Source organism: Saccopteryx leptura, chromosome 2, assembly GCF_036850995.1.
Source record: "Saccopteryx leptura isolate mSacLep1 chromosome 2, mSacLep1_pri_phased_curated, whole genome shotgun sequence".
In the NCBI taxonomy this organism is placed as follows: Eukaryota; Metazoa; Chordata; class Mammalia; order Chiroptera; family Emballonuridae; genus Saccopteryx; species Saccopteryx leptura.
In genome coordinates, this window is record NC_089504.1 from 96,196,844 (window position 1) to 96,222,274 (window position 25,431).

At 40.0% G+C, this 25,431-nt stretch overlaps 1 protein-coding gene across 3 annotated transcripts in view; it reads right to left on the reverse strand.

Moving 5' to 3' along the window:
• ZNF169 (zinc finger protein 169) overlaps window positions 1-25,431 on the reverse strand; it is a 38,508-nt gene that overhangs the window by 4,478 nt on the left and 8,599 nt on the right. For all 3 annotated transcript variants that reach the window (XM_066368356.1, XM_066368354.1, XM_066368355.1), the window contains exons 2-4: window positions 19,178-19,265; window positions 9,291-9,417; window positions 8,711-8,806 (exon numbers count right to left, since the gene is read on the reverse strand). In XM_066368356.1, coding sequence (XP_066224453.1) covers window positions 8,711-8,806; window positions 9,291-9,417; window positions 19,178-19,210 — 256 coding nt within the window. In that variant the 5' untranslated portion in view covers window positions 19,211-19,265. The remainder of the gene's footprint in view (window positions 1-8,710; window positions 8,807-9,290; window positions 9,418-19,177; window positions 19,266-25,431) is intronic.

A 25,431-nucleotide genomic window follows, 5' to 3' on the forward strand; every position in this document is an offset into this window, starting at 1 on the left:
TCTGAATTCACCAATAAAGAGGCAGAGTAGCAGATTGGATCAAAAAACAACATCCAACTATATGGCTGCCTTCAGGAGGCACATCTAACCTGCAAAGACAAAGGTAGACTCAAAGTGAAAGGACGGAAAATGATTCTCCAAGCAAATAGTGCCCACAGAAAAGCAGGTGTAGCATACTTATATCTGACAAAATAGATTTAAAGATAACAACTGTAACGAGACAAAGAGGGACACTACATCAACAAGGTAACACTTCTCAATATATATGCACCCAATCAGGAAGCACTAATATATATATATATATATATATAAAGCAACTATACTGCTCACAAAAAAGTAGGGGATATTTAATCACTTCATATCCATTTTGAAATATCCCCTAATTCTGATTAAAAAATTAGGGTATATTTTATCACTTCATATTTATTTTGAAATATCCCCTAATTCTGATCACAAAAATTACAGCTTCATATTCGTTTTGAATTATCTCCTAATTTTTGTGAACAGTATACTAATAGAACTAAAGGGAAAAAATGACAAAAAAAAATCATAGAGATCTAAATACTTTACTGATAAAGACAGCTCGAGATAGATCATCCAAACAGAGAATCAATAAAGAAATATCAGCCTTAAACGACACATTAGATCAAATAGACAGAACTGACATTTCCAGAGTTTTTCCTCTCAACATCAAATAATACATTCTTCTCCAGTGCAGATGAAACATTTTCAAGAATAGACTACACACTGGGTCTCAAAACTCACTTCAACAAATTTAAGAAGACTGAAATCATACCAACCATATTCTCTGACCACAATGCTTTCAAATTAAAAATCAATTGCAAAATAATAATAATAGAACAACTCATAAATAAACCCACAAATATGTGGAGATTAAACAACATACTACTAAAAAATGACTGGGTAAAAGAAGAAATGAAAGCAGAGATCAAAAGATATATAGACAAATGACAATGACAACACGACATATCAAAACTTATAGGATGCAGCGAAAGCAGTAATAAAAGGGAAACATATTACAGGTTTATTTCAAGAAATGAGAAATCCCAATTACACAACCTAACATTACATCTTAAAGAACTAGAAAAGAAGAAAAGCAATCCAAAATCATTAGAAGAAAATAATAAAAATTAGAGAACTGAATGAAACAGAGAGCAAAAAGATATACAAACAATTAATACAATAAAGAGTTGGTTTGTTGAAAAGATTAATAAAATAAACAAACTACTGGCTAGATTGACTAAGGTAAAAAGAGAAAAGACTCATATAAACAAAATCAGAAATAAAAGAGGATAAATTATCACAGATATCAGAGATACACAAAGGATCATACTAGAATACTATGAAAGACTATACTGAAAAAGAGGCAATCCTCCCTAAAACATTTTATTAAATTTTTTTTATTTATTCATTTTAGAGAGGAGAGGGAGAGACAGAGGGAGAGAGAGAGAGGAGAGACAGAGAGAGAGAAGGGGGGGGAGGAGCTGGAAGCATCAACTCCCATATGTGCCTTAACCAGGCAAGCCCAGGGTTTCGAACCGGCAACCTCAGCATTTCCAGGTCGACGCTTTATCCACTGCACCACCACAGGTCAGGCCTCCCTAAAACATTTTATGAGGCCAACATAAGCCTGGTACCCAAACCTGGCAAGGACGACACTAAAAAAAACCCCCCACTACAGGCCATGGCTGGGTCACTCAGCTATTTAAAGCATCGTCCCTATACACCAAGGTTGCAGGTTCCATCCCTGGTCAGGGCACACAGAAGAGGCAACCAATGAATGCACAAATAATGCAAAACTAAGCAGAATAACAAATAGGTAAATGGATGCCCCCCCGCACCTGTTTCTTGTCTCTGATTAATACTGATGCAAAAATCCAACAAAATACAAATCAAATCAACAATACATTAAAAACATAATATACTGCTCACAAAAATTAGGGGATATTTCAAAATGAATGTGAAGTGATAAAATATCCCCTAATTTTTGTGGGCAGAATTAGGGAATATTTCAAAATGAATATGAAGCTATAAAATATCCCCTAATTTTTGTGAGCAGTGCACATCAAGAAAAACTAGGATTCATTCCAGGGGCATAAGGATAGTTCATCATAGAAAAATTGATCAATGTAATACATCACATTAACAAAACAATGGATAAAAATCATATGATCTTATCAAGAAATACAAAAAATTTTTGATAAGGTACTACATCTATTTATGATTAAAACACTCAAAATGGGTATAGAAGGAATGTACTTCAACATAATAAAGGCCATATATGACAAACCATCGGCCACTATCATACTAAATGGTGAAAAACTGGAAGCTTTTCATCTAAAATCAGGAACAAGACAAGGATGCCCAATTCTCTCCACTCTTCAACATAGTTTGGGAATTCCTAGCCAGAGCAATCAGGCAAGAGAAAGAAATAAAAGGTATCCAAAATGGGAATAAAGAAGTAAAAGAACTTTACTTCATTTTGCAGATGAAATTATTCTATATATAGAAAATCCTAAAGACTTCACCAAAAAAAACTATTAGAAACAATAAACAAATACAGTCAAGTTATAGATATAAAATCAATTTACAAAGATCAACTGCTTTCCTATATACTAATATTGAAATTTCAGAAAAATAAATGAAGAAAGCAATTCCTTTTGCAATTGCAACAAAAAGAATAAATTACCTAAGAATAAACTTAATGCCTGACCAGGTGGTGGCACAGTGGATAGAGGATTGAACTGGGATGCAGAGGACCCAGATTTGAAACCCTGAGGTCATTGGCTTGAGTGTGGGCTCATCTGGCTTGAGTGCAGGCTCACCAGTTTGAGTGTGGGGTCATTGGCTTGAGCATGGGATCATAGACATGACCCTATGGTCACTGGCTTGAGCCCAAAGGTCACTGGCTTGAAGCCCAAGATCGCTGACTTGAGCCCAAGGTTTCTGGCTTGAGCAAGGGGTCACTCACTCTGCTACAGCCCCCTACTCAAGGCACATATGAGAAAGCAGTCAATGAACAACTAAAGACCACAATGAAGAATTAATACTTCTCATCTTTCTCCATTCCTGCCTGTCTGTCCCTATCTGTCCCTCTCTCTGACTCCCACTCTGTCTCTGTCACAATAAATAAATAAATAAATAAACAAACAAACTTAACAAGAGAAGTGAAGGAGCCATATACTGAAAACTATAAAACATATTAAAAGAGATTTTAAAAAAACAATGAAATATAAAGATAGTCCATGTTCATGGATTGCAAGAATCAATATACAGATATAATGCAATCCCCATCAAAATCCCAATGTAATTTTTAAAGAAATAGAACAAAAACATCATCAGATTTTTATTTTTTGGAACCAGAAAAGATCCCAAATAACCAAAGCAATCCTGAGAAAAAAGAATGAAGCCAGGGGTATCACACTACCTGACTTCAAATAATACTACAGAGTAATGATAAAGAAAACAGCCTAGTATTGGCAGAAAAACACACACAGAGACCAATGGAATACAACTGAGAGACCAGAAATGAAACCACATGTATATGGGCAAATAATTTTTGACAAAGGAGTCAAAACCATAAAATAGAGAAAAGAAAGCCTTTTCAATAAATGGTACCCTGGCCTGTGTAGCCAAGTAGAGCATCATCTTGATACACCAAGGTTGTGGGTTCTCCCATCCAAGTACTAACCAGGCCCGACCCTGCTTAGCTTCTGAGATCAGACGAGATCGGGCACGTTCAGGGTGGTATGGCCGTAGACGGTTGTGGGTTCAATATCCAGTCAGGGCACAACAAGAATCAACCAATGAATGCAAAAATAAGTGGAACAACAAATCAATGTTACTCCCCCTGAGCCCCCGGTCCTTTCTTTAAAATCAAATAAACAAAAAATTAAAAAATAAATTGGTGCCGGGAAAATTAGAAAGCCACATACAAAAGAATGAGACTTGACTACACCTCATCCCCCTGAACAAAAATTAATTCAAAATGGATCAAATACCTAAATATAAGATCTGAAACAATAAATTACATAGAAGAAAACATAGATACTAAACTTATGGACTTTGGTTGTAGAGAACATGTTATAAATTTGACCCCACAGGCAAGGGAAGTAAAGGCAAAATAAATGAATGGGACTATCTCAAACTAAAAAGTTTTTGCACAGCAAAAGAAACCACCAACAAAATAAAAAGGCAACAAACCGAATGGGAGATATTTGCAAACAACAACTCCAGCAAGGGGTTAATATCCAATATATATAAAGAACTCATACACCTCAACTCCAAACAAGCAATCCAATTTAAAAACAGGTAGAGAACCTAAACAGACAGGAGGAGACTGTCACTTTCCTCTCAACGCTTGTTAGGTCACCTTTGCCAAAACCATTTGATGGTCAGATCAGATCTTAACACACAGTCACACCTTTTAACCACTCAGAGTTTGTGTGAGGAGAATGAGCAGATGCTCATTCATTGACATGCCGTGTTGATCGCACAAAAGGACAGCCAACAGCCACCCATGACAGGGCCCCTAAACTCTCCCCACTCACAGGGAGAACACCAGTGTCTTTCTCAAAGAGAGGAAAGCCTCAAAACACTGCCTGTACTTGGGTGTGCTCAGCTGCCCAGTTCTCCCTGAGAAGAACTGTCTGCACTCACCTCAGTCTTACCAACTAAGGAGATACTGCTAGAAATCTGTCAGAATGGTCAAAATAAAAAACAATGCGAACACCAAATACTGACAAGAATGCAAAGAAATTGGAGAATGGAAACATTTGCTAGTAGAAATGTAAGATGGCAAAGCCATCCTACCGGTGGGCTTGGCGCTTTTTACAACACTAAACATGAATTTACTGTGTGATGCAACAACTACACTCTTGGGCATTTAGCCCAGAAATGAAAACCTTATGTTCAAATAAAAAACTGCACACAAATGTCCATAACTGTAAATAATCCAAATGTCCCTAGGAGGGTGAAAGGTTTAACAAAATGATACATTCATACCCTGGAATACTACTCAGCAATAAAAGGAAGGAAATGTTGATACTGATACATGCAACAGTTTGGATGAAATCTAAAGAGAATTATGCTGAATGAGAAAAGGCAATCCCAAAGGTAACACACAAAATGGTTTCTTTTATGTAACACTCCTGAAATGATTAAATTACATCTCATCAAGCAAGGCCTAAGAGAGACGTTTGGCAAGCTGATAGAGGGCAGCTATGCAACCTCTATCGAGGAGGAAAGCATTCCCCATGAGATCAGGAACAAGGAAAGGATGTCCACTCTCACCGTGTAAATCCATCATTGCTCTAGATAACCTGACTGTGCAATGAGGCAAAAAAAAGAAGTTAAATATATACTGAGTGGAAAGAAAGAAGGAAACTATACTTATCCATAAATTAATTGTTTTCCTACGTACTAGCAACAAACAATTGAAAAGTGGTATTTAAATATAGCTTAATTTAAATAGCATCAAAAATATGAAACACAGAGGTGTAAATCTAACAAGAGACGCATAAGACCTGTATATAAAAATTACAAAACAATGCTAAGAAAAATTAAGAAGTCCCATAAAAATGGAGCAATAGACTGTGTTCATGAATAGGATGGCACAGTATTATTTACATGTAAATCCTCCCCATACTGATGCAGATTCAACTCAACCCCAATTAAATTCCAGCAGGTTTTTTGTGTGAAAGTTAGCAGGCTCATTCTGAAATCCATAAGAAAAATGCAAAGAATTTTGAATAACTGAAGCAACTTGAAAGAAAAAAAGAGGTTGGAGGATTGATACTAAGTTCTAGACATATTATAAAGCTACAATAGCCTGACCTGTGGTGGTGCAGTGGATAAAGCATCGACCTGGAACACTAAGGTCTCAGGTTCGAAACCCTGGGCTTGCCCGGTCAAGGCACGTATGGGAGTTGATGTTTCCTGCTCTCCTCCCCTCACTTTCTCTCTCTCTTCCTTCTCTCTCTAAAAATGAATAAATAAAATCTAAAAAAGAAAAAAAATTATAAAAAAGAAAGAAATGGCCTTTGGGGGGAAAAAAAGAGATAATAAAACTCAAGCCACAGAGAAAATATTTGTAAATCAAATATCTGATCTTGGACTTCTCTATAGAATATATGAAGAATTTTCAAAATTCATTAAGAAAAATATAAATCAAATTTTTAAATGGGAGAAAATTTGAGAAGGCATTTCACCCAAGAAGATATAGAAATGGCAAATAAGCCCATGGAAGGATCCTCAACATCATCAGTCATTAGGAGAATGTCAAGTAAAACCACAGGAAGATGCCACCACGCAGCTATGAGAACATCTAAAATTAAAATAACACCAAGTGTTGACAAAGATGTGGAGCATCCGGGACTCGGGAACAGTACTGCTGGGAACGTGAAATGGTGCAGCCACTTGGGAAAACAGTTTGTGAGGTTAGTAAAAAGTTACACACTGTATCATACAACTCAGCCAGTCCAGTCCCAAGTATTATCCAAAAGAAATTAAAGCATATGTCCACACGAAGACTTGTCATGACATGCATACACCTTTATTTGCATTTGTCAGAACTGGAGATTACCCAGTCTTTAACAGGAATAAATAAATTGTGGTATCTATATAATGAAATATAGCTCAGCAATGAGAAGAAATGAACTATAGATGTACACACACTATGGATGAAATTCACAGTAATTATGTTGAGTGAAATAATCCACTATGTATTCTGCATGATTCAATTCACATGAATTCCAGAAAATGCAAACAAACCTGCAATGATACAAAGCAGATCATGGACGCCTGGCTATGGGGTGGGGGGAGGACAGTGAGGCACATGGAAACTCGGGGCGATAAGTATGCTTAGTTTTTTTGGATGGTGGCGACGTTAAATATATGTAGTTTATTATGCTTTGATAATATACCTTAGAATTATCCCTTAACTATTATACCATGATATATTTTTCTATTATACCATAATTATAGCTTACATAATAGTTGTTTTTAAAATTAGGCAAAAGCAGTGATTTGCTAAGTGTACGAGTCCAGATGCATGGCTGTATTTTAAAAGCAAAATAAATAAATAAATAACAAAACAAGAATAAAATGTCAGGATATTGAAAATAAAACAATGATATAAGATAAGCCATGGAAAAATTTATCCTTAAGGGAAACACCTTGATCAGTCACATCACAGAATAGGAAACAGCAAGTGGCTAATGAATATAGGAAAAGATGCTCATGCTCACAGGAAAGCAAAAGCCCCTTAAGATTTCAACGCAGACCAGATACATGGGTAGAAACGAGGCCTTACACTACCTAGTATTGGTAAGGACATGGAGAGCTCTAAACAGTGCTGCTGGGGTATGGAGTGGCATCATAGCTTCAGAACACAATATGGCACAACATGAATCAGGTTAAGGTCACTCATGCCTATGAGTCAGCTACTGTTCCTTGGTAGGATCTGGAGAAACTCTTGCTCGTCTTTCCAAGGAAACACCAGTCAAAACTTAGAAATAAATTTTATCTCCAAAAGGAGGAATTGATACTTTAACAGCACTAAAATAGAATGTCATATCATGTAAGAGTTTTAAAAGGTACAGACTAAACCTACACATTGTAACAAGAATCTCAGGGTGAGTTGGTGAAACAGCATGTTCCAGAAGGATGTGTACATGATGATTCCATGTGAGAAGTTTACAGACATGCAAAACAACAATCTATATGGTTGGAGGACCATCAAATGGAAAAAAAGAATATGGACAGTCATGGGGGCGCTAATGCAGAAATAGGACCTTCAAGGGCAGGATGGAGGAGCCAGACACAACCTGGGATGGTACGCCAGGCTGTTACCTGGGCGTACAATGTTCTATTAGGCTCCAGGGAATACACATCGGCACTCACTGCTTAATTCTTCATGCCCTATTGTAATCTTTAAAAATCCACCATAAAATTAAAAAACAGCCTGACCAGGCAGTGGCGCAGTGGATAGAGTGCCGGACTGGGATGCGGAAGGACCCAGGTTCGAGACCCCCGAGGTCCCAGCTTGAGCGCGTGCTCATCTGGTTTGAGCAGAAGCTCACCAGCTTGGACCCAAGGTCGCTGGCTCGAGCAAGGGGTTGCTTGGTCTGCTGAGGGCCCACGGTCAAGGCACATATGAGAAAGCAATCAATGAACAACTAAGGTGTCGCAATGCACAACGAAAAACTAATAATTGATGCTTCTCATCTCTCCGTTCCTGTCTGTCTGTCCCTGTCTATCCCTCTCTCTGACTCTCTCTCTGTCTCTGGAAAAAAAAAAATTAAAAACAAAGTTATGGGAATTGAAGGGCTAGAACCGATGCCCTTCATAAATATGTTAGCAGGTTAAGATAGAAACTGGACAGTATGGAGCAGGGGCAGATGACTTAGGCTTAGAGGATAAGTACTGTGTTGAAGACCAGGCCCACCAAAAGAACCCCAAGAATAGGGAGATCCTAGATGTGCTGGAGGAGGGACAGAGAGCAGAGTGAGGCTCCCCGGGGGAGGGAGGAGGACATGTGCCAGGAAGGCCCTCTATGGGGTGAGCAGGATGGCATGGAAGGAAGGCCTAGAGAAGAGCCACCCCCAGGAGCGGACAGATGCTTCCCCTCCCTCACCTGCTGAACCGCTCATTTGCCTGTCTCTGTGTCCGCCTGGTACTTCCCACTCACCTCGACAAAGGTCCACAAGATATTCACTCTCCTCTCTCCAGGGCTCGTCCTCTTGCTCCAGTTGTGTGATGAGTTTTGGTTTGGAAAAGGCAAGTCCTACTCACAGGAAAAGAAACCAAGGTGACCTTGGGTTAGAGGACTAAAAGGCTATCAGAGACTCAGTCAGCTGGTGAATGCAATAACCCAGAAGGGGGAAGGAAGCACAGAGGAGGGCAAAGGTGCCCTCTGAATGCTAATTAGGAATGACTAGGGGAGGGGGCCCTCCTGAACCTAAAGGCAGCACACTGCTTCTCCCTGCGCTTGAGTGAAGACAACATTCCCTCATTTGAAGCAGTCTCTTGGGAGGAAGGGCCAGATCTCAAAAAGGCCTGAAATAGTCACTTCGTGGAATGATATGCAGTAAGACACCAATACAGACACATAAATAACTTCACTAGCTTTGAATCTATACAATCCAGACATTTTCGGAGGGACCTGGGGGGGGGGGATTTTTCTTTTTCAGCCAAAAGCCTGGAGATTGCTGCCTAAATCCTGAAATGCCCATAAGCAGAGTCCATGACCTGAGCAGGGCGGTCCTTACCCAGCGACACCAAGTGGCTGTAGTTCTCCAGCATTACGTCCCGGTACAGGGTCCTCTGGGCTGGGCTTAATAGCTTCCACTCCCTCTCGGTGAAGGCCACAGCTACATCTCCGAAGGCCATTAATGCCTGTAGCAGAAACACATCCTGCTCAGCCAGGAGCCAGCACACCCACTAACCACCTTTACCAAAGCTGCTAACCCTGGTGGAGGCACAAGAAGGCTGGTGAGAGGCCCCTAGATGAAATCTACACGTCTTGCTTTTTTATCCTAAAGCCTGGGGCCAGCAGTTCAACATTATAAACTTCCTGCCCACATTGCTGGTCAGGCTACTTAGAAGTTCTCCGTTCTGCTCTGTTGATCTCTACGGCACTGTCAAAAGCACAGCTTGGCCTGACCAGGCGGTGGCGCAATGGATAGAGTGTTGAATTGGGATGCAGAGGACCCAGGTTCGAGACCCCGAGGTCGCCAGCTTGAGCGCGAGCTCATCTGGTTTGAGCAAAAAGCTCACCAGCTGGGACCCAAGGTCGTGGGCTCCAGCAAGGGGTTGCTCAGTACGCTGAAGGCCCGCAATCAAGGCACATATGAGAAAGCAATCAATGAACAACTAAGGTGTTGCAACAAAAAACTAATGATTGATGCTTCTTGTCTCTCTCCATTCCTGTCTGTCTGTCCCTGTCTATCCCTCTCTCTGACTCTCTGTCTCTGAAAAAAAAACACCAAAAAAAAAAACCCAAAAAAATACAGCTTGATGACTGTAGCTCTATGGTAAGCCTAGAAATCAGCTAGGCTGATTCCTCCCACTTTATCCTTCATTTTAAAGGTATTTTAGCTATTCTAGGGCATGTGCCTTTCCATGTAATTGTAAGATAATCTTGTCCATAGCAAACAAAAGTAAGTGCTGGAATTCTGATGAGGTTCCATTAAACCTACATATCAATTGGGAAAGAACTTACATCTTTACTTTGTTGACTCTTCAAATCTCTATTTATTGAGATGTTCTTTGATTTCTTTCATCAGCTTTCAGGGTTTTGAGCACACAAATCCTGTGTTTGCTAAGAATTTCTTCTCTCTCTCTTTTTTAGTGATTTTTTTTTTTTTTTGTATTTTTCCGAAGCTGGAAACGGGAAGGCAGTCAGACAGACTCCCACATGCGCCCGACCAGGATCCACCCGGCACGCCCACCAGGGGGCGATGCTCTGCCCATCTGGGGCATCGCTCTGTTGCAACCTGAGCCAGTCTAGCGCCTGAGGCAGAGGCCACGGAGCCATCCCCAGCACCCGGGCCATCTTTGCTCCAATGGAGCCTTGGCTGCGGGAGGGGAAGAGAGAGACAGAGAGGAAGGAGAGGGGGAGGGGTGGAGAAGCAGATGGGCACTTCTCCTGTGTGCCCTGGCGGGGAATCGAACCCGGGACTTCCGCACGTCAGGCCGACGCTCTACCACTGAGCCAACCGGCCAGGGCCTTTTTTAGTGATTTTTATGGTATTATATTTTTAGTTTCAGTGATTGTATGTTTATTGCTCTGATACAGAAATACAATTGTCTGTCTCTCTTGAATCCTGCAATCTGGCTGAACTCACTTATTAGTTCCCAGAGTATTTTTTGTCCCTGGTCCCTCTACAGAGACAGTCACGGCATCTGCACATAGGGACAGGTTTATTTCTTCCCTTAGACCTGTATGCCTTTTATTTCCTCTTCTGCCTTTCCTGTAGCGCTCCTGGCAGTAATGACTAGGGGGAGTAAGCACAGACATCCTTGCCTTGTTCCTAATGTAAGGAGGAAAGATTACATCTCACAGCATTGATACGGAAATACCACATCATACTCATTAACATACCTATTACCAGGGAAACAGAAAATTTTTTTTTCCAGGGTGGCAGGGTGTGGAGAAATTGGAACCTTTGGGCAATTGCTCTTGAGAAAGTAATACTGCTGTTTCTATAGAAAAGAGTTGGGTAGTTCCTCAAAAAGTTAAACATACAATTTACCATCGGATCCTGCAAAGAACTGAAAGCAGGAACACAAACAGATAGTGTCTGTCAATGTCCATGACAGCATTATTCACATTAGCACACAAGGGAAAACAGCCTAAATGTCTGTCAGGTGATAGAGAAAATATAGTATATACAGACAATTGCATATTATTCAGCCTTGAAAAGGAAGGAAATTCTGATACATGCAACATCATGGATTAGCCTTGAAAACATTATGCCAAGTGAAATAAGCCAGTCACAAAAGACAAATATTGTTTCTTTCCACTTATAGTAGGTACCAAGAATAGGCAAATTCATAGAGACAGAAAGTAAAGTAGAGGTTACCAATCTCTGGGGAGAATGGGAATGGGGAATTATTGTTTAATAAATATACTTTCAGTTTGGAGAGATGAAACTTCTGGAAATGGAGAATGGTGATAGTTGTACAACATTGTGAATGTACTTACTGCTACTGATGGTGCGGTAATAGCTCACATAACATTGTCCAAAGGTCCTACGACTTTAAGCAAAATGATGTATAATGAAACCCATTTTATCATTGGCTAATCAATATAAACAAGAGTTAAGTTCCTACAGTATCTCATCATTACAACGAAATAACATTGAGTGGAAAACACATTATTCAAGGACCCTATATACAGTTAAAAGTAGTTAAAATAGTAAGTTTTGTTATATAAACGTTAGCAATGATAAAAGTTTTGTAGGTGTCTCTACCAAATAGAGGAGTTGCTCTGTTCCTACTGTTTTAAGATTTTTTTAAACATATGGTTGTTGAATTTTGTCAAAAGCATCAACTGATGTAATTGTGTGCTTTTTCTTCTTTGGTCTGTTAATATGGTGGAATACATTAATTGAGTTTCAAATATGGATCCTGTCTTGTAACCCTGGAATAAATGGTACTTGGTAAGGGTGTCTAATTACTTTGATATATTGGTGAATTCAATTTGTTAATAATTTAAGGATTTTCATGTCTATATTCATGAGAGATGTTCATTACTTTAGTTTCACATTTTTCTATTGTCCTTGCCCACTTTTGTTATCAGTATAAGACTTGCCCCATAAAGTGAATTGGGAAGTGTGCCCTTCTGTTTTATTTTTGCAAAGAAATCACATAGCATTGGTGTTAAGCCTCCATTACACATTTGTCAAATTCCACAGTAAAATCACCTACGCCTAAAGATTTCTTCTGTGAGAGTTTTTAAATTACAAATTAAACTTCTTTAAATGTTATAGGGCTGTTCAGAGTATCTATTCCATTGGGCAAGTTAAGGTAGTTTTTGGTTTTCAAAGAATAGGTTCATTTCATCTAAGTTTTCAAATTTATGGGTGGATATTCTTTGGATGGCTACAGAGTTGTAGTAATATCCCTGTTTCATTCTTGATACTGGTCATTTCTGTCTACTCTCTTTTTCTTAGTCAATCTTGCTAGATGTTTGTCAATTTAGTTTTCTTTTCTTTTTTTTCTTTTTTTCTTATTTATTTTTGTGTGTGTGTGAAGTTAGAAACGGGGAGGCAGTCAGACAGACTCCCGCATGCGCCTGACCGGGATCCACCCGGCACGCCCACCAGGAGGCAATGCTCTGCGCATCTGGGGCATCGCTCTGTTGCAACCAGAGCCATTCTAGTGCCTGAGGCAGAGGCCACAGAGCCATCCTCAGCACCCAGGCCAACTTTGCTCCAATGGAGCCTTGGCTGCGGGAGGGGAAGAGAGAGACAGAGAGGAAGGAGAGGGGGAAGGGTGGAGAAGCAGATGGGCGCTTCTCTTGTGTGCCCTGGCCAGGAATCAAACCCAGGACTCCTGCACGCCAGGCTGATGCTCTACCACTGAGCCAACCGGCCAGGGCCCAATTTAGTTTTCAAAGAAGCAGCTCTTTATTTCATTTTCCTCTATTTTTAACTTTCAATTTCATTGATTTCTGCCTTTATCACTATTATTTCATTTGTCTCCTCTGAGTTTATTTTGTTCTAATTTTTGTAGTTTCTTGAAGAATTTTAGATGACTGACCTGAGATATTTTTTTGTTTTCTAACACACATATTTATTTAGTGCTATAGGTTTTCCCCTCAGGACTGCTTTAGCTGCATCTCACACACTCTGATATGTGATATTTCCTTTTCATGTATGTTTTATGCCCATTGAAACTTCATTTTTGATGCATGGATTATTCCTTTTAGTGTGTTATTTTCTAAGTGTTTAGAGGGTTTTTGTTAACATTCTCCTGTTGATTCCATTGTCATCAGAGAACACTCTTTTGTATGATTTCAATTATTTAAAATGTTTACGGTAAACAAATTTTTTGTTTTATGTGTTGTTTTACAGCCCAAGATATGTCTATGCTGGTATATGCTTTTGAGGGCACTTGAAAAGTATATGTACTCTGTTGAGTGGAATGTTCTATAAATGTTGTCTAAATTCTGTTGGTTGATGATGTTGATGAGTTCTCTCGATTTTGGGCCTAGTTATTCTATCTATCATTGAGAGTAAGGAGTTTAAGTCCCCAACTGTTGATCTGTTTCTTCTGTCAATTTTCTGTTCACATATATTGAAGCTCTATTATTTAATGCATATATATTAATGATCATAATATCATGTCTTCCAGGTGAACTGACCCTCTGTGTCTAGTAACTCTCTTTGTTTTGTGTTCTACCTAACCTGATATTCCTATAGCTAAATACTTTCTTTGTTTAATTGCATTAATGTTTGCATGATGCATCTTTTTTAACATGTCTATACAGTATTTGAAGTTTCATTTAGACAGCGCATAGGGTTTTTTAATCTACCATGTAATTCTCTCCTTTAGTAGGTATATTTCAAGCATTCTAATTTTGTTCTTTTTGTTTCTGTTTTCTTTTTACTGACTGCTGGTGGGTTACTTGAGCTTTTTAAAAACTTCTATTTTGATTTATCTATAGTGGTTTTTAGTGTATCTCTGTATAGCATTTTTAGTGGTTGTTCTAGATGCTACATTATGTTAACATAACTTACCAATCTACTGGCTATGTCATTTTACCAGTTTGAATGAAGTATAAAAACCTTAATTCCCCAAACCTCTTCCCCTTCCTGTCTAAAATGTAACTTTCTTAAGTACTTTTTCTGTATACATTTAGAATCACATCACACCCTGTAATTATTTTGTTTTAACTATCAGAATTAGTTTAGAAAATTTAAAGTAGGAGGAGTGCCTGCTGCATTTACTCATATTTTTCCTTACTGTTTATTTTCATCCTGATTGCATCAAGGGTTCCCAAGACCACCCTCAGTTTTGATGTTCACTAGGAGGACTCACAAGACTCACCATATAGTTGTATGCATGGCTACCATTACAATAAAAGGATACCAAGCAAAATCCACAAAAGGAAATGGCATGAGAAACAAAGTCCAAGGGAAATCAGGAACAAGGTTCCGAGAATCTCTCCCAGTGGAGACACACCTGACCCACTTAATTCCCCCGGCAAAGACTTGTGACAACATGTATTCAATGTTGTCTAATAATAAAGCTCAAGAGGCTCCAAATTCAAAATTTCTGGTGGAGGATGGTCACACAGGCACCCTCTCTGGCTAGCATGTATTAAAACTTGAGATCCCAGAAGGAGACCAGGTGTTCAGCATAACCTTTACTACCTCCTTTTAGGCACAGTGAGCCATTCATATCAGTTCCGGGAATGGTGCCAACCCTGCTGAAATGTAAGATCCTGATACCAGCCAAAGGATAATCTAGCAAAAAGGACTTTCTAAGGATAGCAGTGTCAAGCTGGCTATGTTAATTCTTTACTGCCCACAGATGTTCCAAGGTTCCCTCTTTTATTGTTTCCTTTCTGTTTATAAAGTTGCTTTTACTCATTTTCCTGGAAACAATTGTTTTCCTTCATCCAAGAATATCCTGATTACCCTCTTCATTCCTGAAAGTTACTTTCATTCTGTCTAGGACTTGGCATGAAAAGCTCCTTTCTTTCATCTCCCAAGAAACAGGGCATCCTTTCCATCTAACCTCTGTGGTTTCTCATCCACGACCATTCTCATAGTTTACCCCATCAGAAAAATGTGTTATTTTTTTCTGGCTCCTTTCAAGATGTCTTCCTCATTTTTAGTCTTCAGAAGATTCATTATAATGTGTCTTGGTACAGATTTCATAGGGTTTATCATGTTTGACATATGCTCAGCTTTATGAATCTGAAGGTTTACATCTCTTGACACATTTGGGGAGTTTGCAGCCATTGATTCTAATACTTTTTCAACCCTGTCCTCCTTCATTTCTTCTCCACGATGACAATGACACAAATGTTAGATATTTTTGCTATACTCCCACAATTCTTGAGACTCTGTTCATTTTTTCCCCCCCAGCATATATCCTCCCTGTTGTACAGACTGGGCAATTTATATTGTTTTATCTTCTAGTTCGCTGATTCTGTTATCTTTAAACTGCTAGTAAGCTCTGATGCAGAGCTTTTTGTTCAGGTGTGTATTTTTCAGTTCTGAAATTTCCATATATTCATTCATTATAACTTTTATTTCTTTGCAGAGGCTTTCTAATGTTCCATATATTTTAAGTGTGTTCTTTTAGCTTTGGATATCCAGTTGTCCAAGAACCGTTTGTATAGACTATCCTTCTCCGATTGAATGGTCTTGGTACCCTTGCCAAAAATCAATTGCCCATATATATCTATATAGGGTGGGGCAAAAGTAGGTTTACAGTTGTGAGTACACAAAATACAGAGCTCATTCTTCTTCCTCTTATTATTAACTATTGTATTATTTTTCCATAATTACAACTATAAGCCTGCTTTTACCACCCTGTATGTGAAAAAAAATTTTTCTGAGCTCTTAATTCTGTCCCGTTGATCTATGTTTCTATGTTTTTATCCTATAGCAATACAACACTTTTCCCACTGTGTCTAGTTTGATACTAAGTATTGAAATCGGGCAGTATAAATATTCTAATTTCTTTTTCTTTTTTCAATTATTTATTTATTCATTTTAGAGGAGAAAGAGAGAGAGAGAGAAAGAGAGAAAGAGAGAGAGAGAGAAGAGACTTAGGTAGGAGCAGGAAGTATCATCTCCCATATGTGCCTTGACTGGGCAAGGGTTTTGAACCGGCAACCTCAGTGTTCCAGATCGACGCTTTATCCACTGTGCCATCACAGTGGATAGGCTCTCCATTTTTTTATCAATTGCTTTTGACCATTTCAGGGTCCTGTGAGATTCCAAATAAATTTGAGGATAGGTTTATTTATAGCTGTAAAACACACATGCACGCACATACATACTCATGAGATTTTGATAGGGATTGAAATTATAGATTCCTTTCACTAGTACTGTCATCAATATTAAGTCTTCCAATCCATTATCATAGTAAGTCTTTCCAGTTATTTATCTCATCTTTAATTTTAGCAATGTTTAGTAGTTTTTAGTGAACAAGTCATTTGCTTCCTTGGTTACATTCACTGCTGATTATTTTCTTCTTTTTGATAATACTGTAAATGAAATTTTGAAAAATATTTTCTTTTTGGATAGTTCACTGGAAATGTACAGAAATAACAACTGACTTCTGCATGCTGATTTTGTATCTAGAGCTTTACATTTACTGTATTTATAATGTTCTCTCTACCCCTGTGAATTTTCACCAGAGGATGCTCTGATGCTTAGTATGAATTTTGACTAAAGGCTTTTACACATTCATATTTATGGGGTGCTATAAGCTGAACTGTGTCCTCCAAAAATTCATATGTTGAAGCCCTAAGTCCCAATATGTCTATATCTGGAGATGTGATCCCCAAGGAAGGTTAAATGAGGTCGGGGGGGGGGGGGGCAGATATGATAGGATGGTGCCTTCTAAGAGGAGGAAGGCCCCAGAGCTCACTTGCTCTCTGTCTCTGACAGGTAAGCATATAACAAGAAGACAGACATTTGCAGGAAGAGAGCCCTCCCAGGAACTGCCTCAGGTGGCACCTTAATCTTAGACTTCCCAACCTCAGGAACTATGAGAAATAAATTTGTTGTTCAAGCCACCAGTTTGGTATTTTCTTATAGCAGCCCTAGCTGACCAACCCTGATTTTGGTTCTGACAGCAGGTCACTACTATAACAAATACGAACAGCATGGAAGTAGCTTTGGCACTGTGTGATGGGTAGAGGCTGGAAGAGTTCTGAAGTGTTATGCTAGAAAAACCTAAAGGGACTGGTAATAGAAATAAAATATTCCAATTTCTCCTCCCAGGCAAAACCCTTAACAGAAATACCTAGGTGTCATGTATATTTTATATAATTCAGATCTGACACATACAAAGTACAGGGGCTCCTTGGGTTACGACACAGTTCCGTTCCTACGACAGTGACGTAACCTTAATTTTGGTGTAAGTCAAAACACATCTTAGCCTAAGTCACTTACCTATCCTAACACAGTTGTAAAATCATAATCTAGAACAGGGGTAGTCAACCTTTTTATACCTACCGCCCACTTTTGTATCTCTGTTAGTAGTAAAATTTTCTAACTGCCCACCGGTTCCACAGTAATGGTGATTTATAAAGTAGGGAAGTAACTTTACTTTATAAAATTTATAAAGCAGAGTTATAGCAAGTTAAAGCAAATAATAATAATTACTTACCAAGTACTTTATGTTGGATTTTCGCTAAGTTTGGCAGAATAAATCTTTATAAAACAACTTACTATAGTTAAATCTATCTTTTTATTTATACTTTGGCTGCTCCACTACCGCCCACCATGAAAGCTGGAACGCCCATTAGTGGGTGGTAGGGACCAGGTTGACTACCACTGATCTAGAACATGCTTGACCAGGCAGTGGCGCACTGGATAAAGCGTCAGACTGGGATGCGAAGGACCCAGGTTCAAGACCCTGAGGTTGCTAGCTTGAGCACGGGCTCATCTGGTTTGAGCAAAGCTCACCAGCTTGGACCCAAGGTCGCTGGCTTGAGCAAGGGGTTACTTGGTCTGCTATAGCCCCAAGGTCAAGCCATATATGAGAAAGCAAGCAATGAACAACTAAGGTGTCACAACGAGAAACTAATGATTGATGCTTCTCATCTCTCTCCATTCCTGTTTGTCTGTCCCTATCTATCCCTCTCTCTGACTCATTCTCTGTCTCTGTAAAAAATAAAAAATAAATCTAGAACATAAAAACACAATTAAGCCACAGAAAAAGGAAAAGGACATAAATAGACTGTACTATATACTGTACTATAGTAAAATGACAGAAAAAATGACAAAAATGAGTGTAAAAAAAAGCCCTTACTTTTATTCCTGTGGTTGGCTTGCACACTGGAAGGGACATGTCAAGGTGGAGGAGTTTGACCTATTGGGAGGAGGAAGCTGGAGAGGCAGGAGAATCTGCAGAAGGTTCTGGAGATACCGGGTCAAGTGAATCAGGGTTGCCTAAGGAACATGCAGGAGACGCTGGAGATGATTCTACCTGTACTGCAGGTGTTCCATCTCGAGAAGCAGCTGATGGAGAGGTAGAGGGTCTATTGCAGGCCTTTCTACCTTCTTAAAGAATTGTTCCAGGCTAGTCTGTAAGTATGATGTAGTCTGTAAATCTGACACTAATGGCTTAAGCCAAAACACATCTCAATTTATTAAAGTTTTTATGGGAATGAGTGTCATAAACTTGAAATGTCGTATGTTGAGACTGTCATAACCTGAAGATTCCCTGTATCTGGAAATGCAATTTTAAGAATCCTATATTTGTAATTTAACTGCAATCATGGCTTTCTACTTGGTGAACGCCTGGGTCATGAATAAAACAGAGGAGTCTAAAAAAAGGCTTCAGGTAAGATGGGCCTCACCTCCAAGGTCAGGGCCAGGTATGGCCTAATACCAGCAAGACATTGGGACGAGAAAGGCAATGGATCCATCCTGCAAGAGCTAGAAATTTCAGGACTTACCTCATCCCTGGTGGTCAGGAGGCCTGGAGCCATAGTCCTGGTTGGTTGAGTGCTCTTCCTACAGAAGAGTCAAGTTGCACAGGCAGAGCTGGGGAAAGAGAAGGGAGGGGTGCTGAGGAAGAGTACATTCCATCTGGCATCCCAGTTTAGGAGAAGTGGAGGAGTTATGGAAAGCAGGTTGTAGAGCGTCAGACGGGAGAATTCAAGAGTTAAAATTTTAGCTTCTGTAATAGTGGCTTTGGTTATAGTCAGTAGGCATAATGGTTAATGAAAATAAAAGCTTTGGCCTGACCAGGCAGTGGCACAGTGGTTAGAGCATTGGACTGGGATGTGGAGGACCCAGGTTCAAAACCCCAATGTTGCCAGCTTGAGTGTGGGCTCATCCAGCTTGAGCGCGGGCTCACCAGCTTGAGCGTGGGGTCGCTGGCTTGAGCGTGGGGTCGCTGGCTTGAGCGTGGGATCATAAACGTGACCCCATGGTTGCTGACTTAAGCCCAAAGGTCGCTGACCTGAAGCCCAAGGTTGCTGGCTTAAGCAAGAGGTCATTCGCTCTGCTGGAGCCCACTGGTTAAGGCACATATAAAAACACAACTAAGGAGCTGCAACAAAGAATTGATGCTTCTCTCCCTCCCTGTCTGTCTGTCCTTATCTGTCCCTCTCTCTGAAAATAAAAAATAATAAATAAATAAATAAATAGAAAGAAATAAAGAAAATAAAAGTTTTGTTCCAGGAACTGGGATATGTTTACAGGCCTATATAACTTAAGGATATCTGGGAGTGATCCACCTTTGTGTCCCAGAGGACTGTAAGCAAAGCCTTTGTGCTCCAAGGAAGAAAGGCCTACTGACTATGATCCAATTAACTTTGAGTATGATCTGATTAATCCCTTGAAATTCTAAAACCCTTACCTACCCTTTTGTTCCTCTTATAGAAAGTTAGCTATAGATAGGGGGTAGAGATGATTTGGGAATGTAAACCCTGTCTCCCCAGATTGCCAGCAATTGGAATAAAGTGCCATAATGATTCAATCCCTGTCTCAACTTATTTGGCTGAATTGGTGATAGGCAGCACGAACTTTAGTATTTCCGGTTTTAAGAATAGCTCATTTTTAACCCATGTCCTGTAAGCAAGGCACCCAGAACTGAGCCAGCAGAGGGTGCAACCCCAATTTCTGGTTGGTAAACGAAGCCCTAAGCAGCTGGTAAGACTCTGTGTGGACTCTATTAAGAAGAAAGGGCTTCAGAGTGTCCAAAGGTGAGCATTTTCACTGAGAAATAAAGTGACCTATTAGTGAAAACAGAAGTTCCCCATCCACATCTTCCCTGAGGCCAAAGTATAAGGCCCAGGAAATTCCAAACAGAAAGAGCACTGTAGTCTCCCCAGAGTGTAGATTGGGGGGGAGACTTGAAGCAGGGTAGAAGCCATGACCTGCTTTCACCCTCCCCTCCACTTACACATCCAAGATTAGGTTCTTAAGAATTGAAATGTGTCTTGAAATTTAAGAATGGGCAGTCAGCAAATGGCCCAGGTCTTCAACAAGTCAATTTCATAAGAAAATTTTTAAGAGAGGAGAGTTTCCTAATACAAAGCTACTTAAGAGATAAACCAGTCTTACACAGGAAAACTGTGCTCAGCTGGGACTTTTTGTAATTTTGGAAGGAGAGCTACTCTCCACCACCTCAAACATACAACCTGCACTTTCCTTTATCCTGACCTGTTGGGACACTGAGCCCACAGGTGTGGCTGAATATGCTGTGTGCAGGGAGAAAGGAGAACAAAGCAGAGCCTGACTTATGTGGTTTTGGAAGGAGAGCCACTTGATTAAGAGGCACATGGGGAGTCTATGGGATCTGAAGCTCTAGGGGAAAAAAAGGAGTGGGGCTGGCCACTAGGATTCCTGTACTGAGTTGTTCCCAAGTGCAGCAGTCGCCATCTTTCTTAGGTGGAGCACCTCCCCCTCAGGGGAAGTCCAGTAGCCACGTTCTCCCAGCTCTACCTCCTTCAGAGTCTCTGTTAGAGAATGAGTCTAACAGGCCAAGGCAGCTGGAGGCAGATCTCAGGGTGCCTGGGGTTTTTTGCTGACCTACCCATGGGCCCAGTGCTGACAAAAGCCAACTACAGTGTGCAGGTTGGTCCTTCCTGAGCCCAGCAGAGGCAGCCCCAAACTGTGGATGGCCTGTAGCTCCAAAAAGGTTGTGGAGGTCCAGTCACAGGAATCATCTAACATTAGCCTGTGCCATATTCTCTCTCAAGAGGCCCAGAACCACACCCAGTGGACAACTTCAGACAAAATCAGAGCAGGATCCAATTAGGGCCAGCACCTGTACTGCAGCTCAAACACTTTGGTCAAGATGAAGCCTTGCAGTCAGATAGCCTGAGGCTCAAACAGACACACAGTGAGCCAATAGCAATCAAGTCTCAATTACAACTAGATGATACACATAACCCACTCAAAGGGTCATTCCTCGAACACCGAGCTCAGGTGATCTTGGAGACTGCACCACTAGACCCAACAGAACACCTACTATGTAAGGCAACTCAACAAAGACTGGGAATCATAGCAGATCTACCTAATACATAGAAACAAAGACAAAGTGGCTGCCAAAAATGGAGAGAAAAAGAAACAGGCCTCAAATGACAGAACAGGAGAAACTCCAGAAAGAGCTAACTGAAATGGAGATGAGTAATTTATCAAATATAAAGTTCAAAGTAATGATTATATGGATGCTCAAAGAACACAGTGAGAACTCCAACAAAGAGATAGAAAACATAAAAAAGGACACAGAAACCACAGAAAGGAACCAGTCAGAAACAGAGAGTACAATCTCTGACATCAAGAATACACTGGAGAGGAGATACCAAGATGGCAGGAGAGTAGGCAGATGCACAGACTCCTAGCTCACACCACCAAACTGGATTACAAATTAATTTAGGAACCATCAGCATGAAAAACCAACTTTGGATTAAAAGAACAGGTCTCAAAAAACAAGGAGCAAAGAAGCCATACTGAGCTGAGTAGGGAGTGCAGAGGTGTGGTGGGGGCTCCTCTGCTTCCAGGAGTGAAGGAGGGTGGGTGAGGCTGAAAGCCCAGAAGGGCTCTCATTACAAGAAGAGCAGAAAATACCGCTCACAGCCACTTGCCTGGGGACTTGGGAATGAGGTGGGCTGAGAGGACTGGCTTGTCTTCCAAAAGGAAAGGGGGGAGAGAGAGACAGACAGTGACAGGAAGAGAAATGCATGGGATGATGTGAAAAGCTGACCCATCCACTGTGGAGGCAGCCATAGCTAGGGGAGGGGTTGATCCCTCCACACAGCAGAAGCCTAAAGTGGTTCCGGGTGACCCACCTCCAGAAAGCTCTCCAGCTACAATCAGCACAAAAAGACAGCTGAAAACAGGAAGTGGGAAGTAGGGGTAGTAACTCAGGTCTCCATGGAGATCTGAGATACACCTCCCCCTACTGAAGCTGAGAAAGCACCCCTCCCAGAGTAGCTGACAGTGTCTCAGAGGTTACACCCACATTCCTGAATACACTTTCAAATAAGCCTCCTGCTGAGATCAGTAAACAAGATTACCATCGAGTTAAGAAAATTGAGAACAAAACGAAGAAAGACTTCAAAGTGGCTCTACTAGGCAAGGAGACAACAACTGGAAACAGAAAAATGGGAAGGCAGAGAAGCATAAGTCATATGCTTCAACAAGATAAATCCTCAGAAAAAGTCTTGGATGAATCGGAAGTAATCAAATTACTGGATGCAGAGTATAAAATAATGATTGTCAGGATGCTTAAGGATCTCAAAGCTACAATGAATGGACTTAATGAACACCTCAATAAAGAAATTGTAAGCATCAAAAAAGACACGAAAATCATAAAGAATAACGAGACAGAAATGACAAACACAATATCAAAAATGAAGACTACACTAGAAGGAATTAAATGCAGGCTGGATGAAGCAGAGGATCAAATCAGCAACTTAGAGGACAAGATAAGAGCGAAAGCACAGAAGCAGAAAAGCACACAGAGAAGAGGATTAAAAAGTCTGAGGAAAAAAAAAAGTCTGAGGAAACTCTAAGAGAGCTCTGTGACAACATGAAGAGAAATGATATCCGCATAATAGGGGTTCCTGAAGGAAAAGAGAAAGAACAAGGACTAGAGAAGCTCTCTGAAGAAATTTTAGTTGAAAATTTCCCTAAATTGATGCAGGAAGGAGTCACACAAGTTCAAGAAGCAGAGAGAACCCCATTAAAAAAGAACCCAAAGAGACTCACATCAAGACACATCATAATCAAAATACCAAAGCAAGAGATAAAGAAAGAATATTAAAAGCTGTAGAGAAAAACAGTCAATCATCCACAAAGAACACCCATAATGATGACATCCAACTTCTCAACAGAAACACTTGTGGCCAGAAGGGATCGGAAAGAAATATTCAAAGTAATGCAGAACAAGAACCTACAACCAAGACTTCTTTATCCAGCAAGACTATCATTTAAAATTGAAGGAGAGCCTGACCTGTGGTGGCGCAGTGGATAATGCGTCAACCTGGAAACGCTGAGGTTGCCAGTTCAAAACCCTGGGCTTGCCTGGTCAAGGCACATATGGGAGTTGATGCTTCCTGCTCCTCCCCCCTTCTCTCTCTCTCTCTCTCTCTCTCTCTCTCTCTCTCCCCTCTCTATAATGAATAAATAAAATCTAAAAAATATATATAGATGCATTAAAACAAAAAAAAATAAAAAAAATAAAATTGAAGGAGAAATAAAAAGCTTCCCAGACAAAAAAAAACCTCAAGGAATTCATCACAACCAAATCAATGCTGCAAGAAATGTTAAGAGGCCTGCTGTAGACAGAACAAAGCACATGTACCCTGATTTAATGATGTCACCCCATTTAAATAAAAATTTATTTATAAAAAAAAATCATCTTAAAAAATATATATATAGTAAAAGAGGAACATAAATTTAAAGAAAAAAATGGCAATAAACAACTACATATCAATAATAACCTTAAATGTAAATGGATTAAATGCTCCAATCAAAAGACACAGGGTAGATGAATGGATAGCAAAACAGGACCTGTACATATGCTGTCTACAGGAGACCCACCTCAAAACAAAAGATACATATAGACTGAAAGTAAAAGGATGGAAAAAAATATTTCATGCAAATGAAAATGAAAAAAAAAGCTGGGGTAGCAATACTTATATCTGACAAAATAGACTTTAAAACAAAATAGACTTTATAGTAAGGGATAAAGAGGGTCACTACATAATGATAAAGGGAGCAATCCAACAGGAAGATATAGCCATTATAAATATCTATGCACCCAAATATATAAAGCAGATTTTAAAGTTTATTTTTTTACAACTTTTTTTAAAATTATTTTTATTTATTTATTCTATTTAGAGAAGAGAGAGAGAGAGAAGGAAGGGAGGAGCAGGAAGCATCAACTCCCATATGTGCCTTGACTGGGCAAGCCCAGGGTTTTGAACTGGCGACCTCAGAGTTCCAGGTCGATGCTTGATCAACTGTGCCACCACAGGTCAGGCAACTCTTTTTTTTTTTTTCAGAGACAGAGAGAGAGTCAGAGAGAGGGATAGACAGGGACAGACAGACAGGAATGGAGAGATGAGAGGCATCAATCATCAGTTTTTTGTTGCGCTTTGCGACACCTTAGTTGTTCATTGATTGCTTTCTCATATGTGCCTTGACTGCGGGCCTTCAGCAGACCGAGTAACCCCTTGCTTGAGCCAGCGACCTTGGGTCCAAGCTGGTGAGGTTTTGCTCAAACCAGATGAGCCCACGCTCAAGCTGGCGACCTTGGGGTCTTGAACCTGGGTCCTCTGCATCCCAGTCTGATGCTCTATCTACTGCACCACTGCCTGGTCAGGCTATAAAGCAGATTTCGATGGACATAAAGGGAGAGATCAACAGCAATACTATAATAGTAGGAGATTTCAATACTCCACTAACATCAATGGCTAGATCCTCAAGAAAGAAAATTAACAAAGAAACAGCAGAATTAAGGGACACACTAGATCAACTGGATTTAATAGATATCTTCAGAACCTTTCACCCTAAAGCAGCAGAATATATATTCTTTTCATGTGTGCATGGTACATTCTCTAGAATAGACCAGTGGTCCCCAACCTTTTTTGGGCCACGGACCAGTTTAATGTCAGAAAATATTTTCACAGACCGGCCTTTAGTGTGGGACGGATAAATGCATCACGTGACCAAGACAAGCATCGAGAGTGAG